Source organism: Fulmarus glacialis, unplaced genomic scaffold (genome assembly GCF_000690835.1).
Source record: "Fulmarus glacialis isolate BGI_N327 unplaced genomic scaffold, ASM69083v1 scaffold15538, whole genome shotgun sequence".
NCBI lineage: Eukaryota > Metazoa > Chordata > Aves > Procellariiformes > Procellariidae > Fulmarus > Fulmarus glacialis.
Window position 1 is genome coordinate 6,453 of NW_009229059.1, and position 4,952 is coordinate 11,404.

General features: G+C 47.2%; 1 protein-coding gene across 1 annotated transcript in view; it reads left to right on the forward strand.

The window, feature by feature from the left end:
• Positions 1-2,603, forward strand: part of ATP1B4 (ATPase, Na+/K+ transporting, beta 4 polypeptide) — a gene marked incomplete at its 5' end in the record, with an annotated part of 7,022 nt that extends 4,419 nt beyond the window's left edge. Inside the window, 3 exons of the mRNA XM_009583719.1 lie at positions 638-710; positions 1,414-1,509; positions 2,442-2,603. Coding sequence (XP_009582014.1) covers positions 638-710; positions 1,414-1,509; positions 2,442-2,603 — 331 coding nt within the window. The remainder of the gene's footprint in view (positions 1-637; positions 711-1,413; positions 1,510-2,441) is intronic.
• Between the last annotated feature and the right edge of the window lie 2,349 nt (positions 2,604-4,952).

Consider the following 4,952-nt stretch of genomic DNA (forward strand, 5'->3'; position numbering starts at 1 on the left):
GGTACAGAGAAAGCCGGTCGTCTTAATTCCTCCCTTCAGTGCATCCCAGTGTGATAGAGTAAAGACCATGCAGGGACTGAAACTCCTCCACTTCTCAGGCCCAGGGAAAAAGGGAACTAGAATCCCAAAACCTGCTGGCTCATACCTGCTAGAAAACATAAAAAAGAAACGCTAGAAAACATAAAAAAGAAACCACTACAAAACTTGCTTGATTTGATTTGCTAAGGCCTGAGTCGTTGGAGAGTCTTGTGCCAGGCCCCTGTGTGGGAGGAACTGAGCTATAGGGCTACACCTCAGACCCCAGTCTCTTTATAATGGGAATTTTCAGGGAATTGAGTTTATTTGAAATCTTCTAATAGCATGGTGGCTCAATGCACGCTGCTGGGAAAATAACCGTGGGGTGTGTGTGAGCGGTGTGGGGAAGTGGCTGTATTGCTCCAGGGAGTCTGGGCTCTCTGGATGCTCTGCTCTGCCTCCGCTCTCAGGCACGGGCAAGCTGCACTGCACGGGGTGGCAGACCCTGCTTTTAAGGGCACATAACTCCTGTCCTGAGCACCATGACTGGCATGTAGAAGAGCTTAAGCCCTGGAAAAGGGAGGCAGCACGCACTTGGCACTGCATTTCATACAAGAATGGATGTCTTGTTTTTGCAGATCATAGGCTACCGACCTGGTGCTGGGGTCCCTGTCAGCGTGGACTGCAAAGTGCAGGTACTGCTTCCATTCGTGCTCGGCAGCGTGGTGCGTAGAAGACCAAATGTCTTCCTCTGATGGACCCCACCAGCATCTCATTTTAGCCCCAAACGCTCACAGGACCCAGCACTGCTGATGCCTCTGGGTGCAAGGGGGGGCCGCTCTGCTGAGAACGACAGAGGCCACCAGTCTCCTGCTTCCCACCCCGGCCCTTGCCCTCCGAGCGCTGCTGGCTCCTGCCAGCCTCACCGGCAGCGCTCTGCTCAGCCCCTGAGGGCAGACCCGCAGGGCTGGGTGCCGGGGTGCCAGCTAGAGCCCGGCAGGAGCTGCTCACATCCATCCCCACCCGCTCCGCGGGACCCTCGGTCCTGGGGAGCACCCTGCAAGCCAACAGCAATAGGGTGAGGGAAGGGCTCCCACTGCCCGGGCAGCAGCTGGATCACACCCTTAGAGAGCAATAAAGCAGTAGGTAAGCGCAGGGAGGGAGCGACAGGCAGCAAATTCTGTAACCCTCGCCTGTGCCTTCATAGCACCGTTACGCTCTGGCTCGCTGCAGCAGCAGCTGGCTCTCACAGCAAACGCTGCGTGCAGGCAGGCAGGCGCAGCTGAGCCCTGACGTGGATTTGCAAGAGATGTCAGCTCCTTCACCTTCCTCTGAAGGGAGCTGTATTTTGTGTCCCACGTGCTACACGTGTACCTTTATTTTTTTTTCCAATCACAGAAAGGCAATGAGAGCGATCTCAGATCGGTGGACTTCTACCCTGGAAACGGGACATTTGATCTCATGTATTATCCCTACTATGGCAAGATCACTCATGTAAGTAAGGACTCTGGCATCTTTGTTATGTCTCCTTGGGAAGGAGAGGGCAGGAGCTGCTGCGCAGAGTACAGATGTGCTTTCTGGCTATTTTGGGCAGATGCAGGCAGGAGGGAGGCCACAGGCACTGGGATTACAGCGCTCTATTTCTGTCTCTGACAAACTGCGGGAAATCCTTGGGGACTCCGGTTCCCCCTTGCCAGCAATGGGAATTTATCATCTGGAGACTAAGACTGGCTTTGCTATCTCGCAGAGAAGGTCTCAACACCAGCATTTTCCCAGGGCGTTAGGGAAGTCAGGGGTTAGGTGACACAAGAGGAAAAGGATGGGGCTTCTGTCAAAGCTATGACAAAACCACTTCAGGCTGGGTGGCTCAAAACAGAGCAGTCCAACATCGGTGGCTCTTTCTGAACATGCTGACCAGCACTGCTATGGTCTGTGCTGGGCTGTACAGCGTTAGGAGGTAATGCACCTTCACAACAAAAGCTGAAATGGAAGACGAGGCAGGCACTAGACGCCTACTGTCATACTGCTGCTGGCTGAGGATGAGTAACAGCCCCAGACACCTGGTCTGCACGTCCTTTGAGCACACAGATCCGAGGAATACCACAGATTTCTTATTACAAGCCATAGGTCGGTTTTTAGAACAGCAGAAAGTATTTGAAAGTCCCATTATCCGGTGTCACTTGTCCTGGCCAATCAACCCAAGAGGCACAGTGCAGTGCAAAACTCCGAGGTGATCCCGTCCCTCTGAGGCACAGGCACAGAAAGGCTCAGCTTCAGCATCCCGAGGGACCGTGGTGGACATCAGGCAAACACACTCAGACGCCTGGGAACCGTGAACCAATTACTAATGATTTTTACTGAACGTGAAAGCGCTGCCTGCATTTCTGCTCCCTCAAAGATTACACTTAAATCTCCCTTCTTTTCAGGTCAACTATACGTCCCCACTGGTGGCTATGCACTTTACAGATGTGAAGAAGAATTATTCGGTCCCTATTCAGTGCAGTCTGAATGGGAAAGGTATTATCAACGATGCTAACAGAGACCGCTTCCTGGGCCGAATCGTCTTCACACTCAGCATTGGAAAGTAGCCACCGCAAACACTAGGCACTTAGATTAAGTCAGTCAGAGGCTTTTTCCTTTTTAAAGCATAAAGTCAGCATTTTTTCTGCTAGGAAAAACAGGCACATGGAGATTTTTGTTAATTTATTTTTGTTCATAGTTAAGAAACAAATGAGATGCAATGGAGCGTGGAACAACATTTTTCATCATCTGATGTAAATCATTATTAGTAAAAATTAAAAGTTATCTCCTGGGCAGAAAATTTGCAAAAGCATTTCAGTTTTGATCAAAAAAACCTCTGGTATCTGAATACTATTTTCATAAGGTTTTTTTATGACTGACCCCTGTGGGGTGCATTTTTCCTGGCTTTTAAAATTTAACCTTTACCATAGTTTTATGTGCATTTCTCAGGCAAAAGCTAACAAGAGGGTAATTTATTAGCACTATTCTTGTTAAAATAATAAACAGCAAAAATTCTAGATTATGCTTGCAATGACACAGTCAAAAAGTGAAAATGGCAGATCTCAAAATGCCTCCTAGGATCTTCAGCACCAGGAGCATCTTGACTGCAGCATTTTACACAGCTTGTTCAGCACACCCAAGGTGTTGGAGCAAAGGCCATGCAGAAAATCATTTGACCTTGAACCTTTCCAACTGTTCCTTTCTGAAGTGGGAAGATTAATGCATTTGTCCCTCCTCCTCCTCACTCCAGTACTTTCTCTCTGCCCCAGGAATCCTCATCGAGTCCATTAGGCAGGGATGAGTGAAAGGAGCTCTTCTCTCCCTGTCACCGTTTGCAGGTTGATGGTGCCTCCTTCCCCTGTTCAGGCACAGACGTGCCAGTGAAACGAGTTAGACCCCCCCCCAAATATTTCAGGCCTGTTCTTCCCTCTTCCAGAGGGATCACAGCTATAATGCTGCAGAAAACCACAGGGAAATGCTTAGTCGTTTCATCGGTAAGGGATCAATGCTGGTATTAGTGAAGTCATCAATTTATTGTCCTCACAGACTACGAAGCACACTCGCCCTTGTCAGAGCGGAGCGCTGCTAACCTGAGCAACCTCTGCCGCGCGGGCAGCCTGCCCCTCCCGGGCCCCTGAGCACATAGCCTTCCTATGTGACAGAGATGAACTACACTCCGCATGTTACGAGCTATGAGAACAGAGCAGCACAGGACACCTCAGGATAATGTACTAGTTGGAAAGCACACTTACTAAAATTACTGACTGAACAAGAGCATTATGGTATGTTTGTCCTACATCCTAGTCCAGCTACTTAATCTGCCACCATTTCCTGATCTATATAAGTCTCTAAGAAATCATTTTTTGTATTAAAAATAAAGCGACTACAGTAAAATTAACTCTATGGTACCATTAGTAAAACACTGGTGGAAGAGATGCAGTTTGTGACTTTAGCTCCCTGTGCTGGCCAGTTAGGGTCTGAATTTCAAAGCAGCAGGTAATGTGATCCTTGAATTTTGAGCACTTGATTAACTTTCTAGGGCCAAAAAGTTCAGAAGCCCAGTACAATAAGACTCACTATACGCTAAGTATCACAAAAAAACATCAGGCAAAAACTTACTTATTAAGAACTGTTAAAAACCTGAACCAGAGGTAGTTTAGAAACGAATTTTGCTCCGATGTGGTTATTCACATGACACTGATAGAGCTAGGGCAACACAATCATTCTGCCTGCACAACTTACCTGAAAGGGCATGTTCTGATCAACAGAAACTGGCTTCTGCCAAGGAAGATGCTGCCGTGGTAGCGGCTCTTCCTTTGACATCAGAAGTAAGTTAAACCCACAGAACGTTTTCCCGCCTGCCAATTGCTTTAGCTCTTTTAAAACATTTATATTTCTGTAGGATCCTGGAAGGAAACCAAACCCTTCATGCTTCAGGCCATAAAATTAACAGCTCTCCAGCTAGCAACAGGACAGAACTTTATTTATACCTATTCCCTACCTGCCTGTTGGAAGGATTCATGAAGCAGCTGGTCCTTTAGCAGACACTGGACCCATGCTTTGATCCAATCAACAAAGAAAGATCAACTAATTGGGATGTAAATGCACGAACAGCTTAGAAGCAAAAGTTTCTGTTTTCCCACGAACATTCTGATCCAGGCATGTCGACAATCCCGTTGGAAAAGCTCTCAGAGATGGCACGCGTGTCTACTTACACTAAAACAAAGCTTTATAAACACCATAGTTAACTTTATTTTCCATACACATATTCTGCTTTCAGCATGTTTGTACAGTCATTTCAAGATTCAGAGAATTGTATACACCACTTTTCATGCTACAACAACCTTAAAGTGCTGCTCAATTTTTGACTTTTATTGAAGCCCAAAATAATACTTTATATGTATATATAAAACATA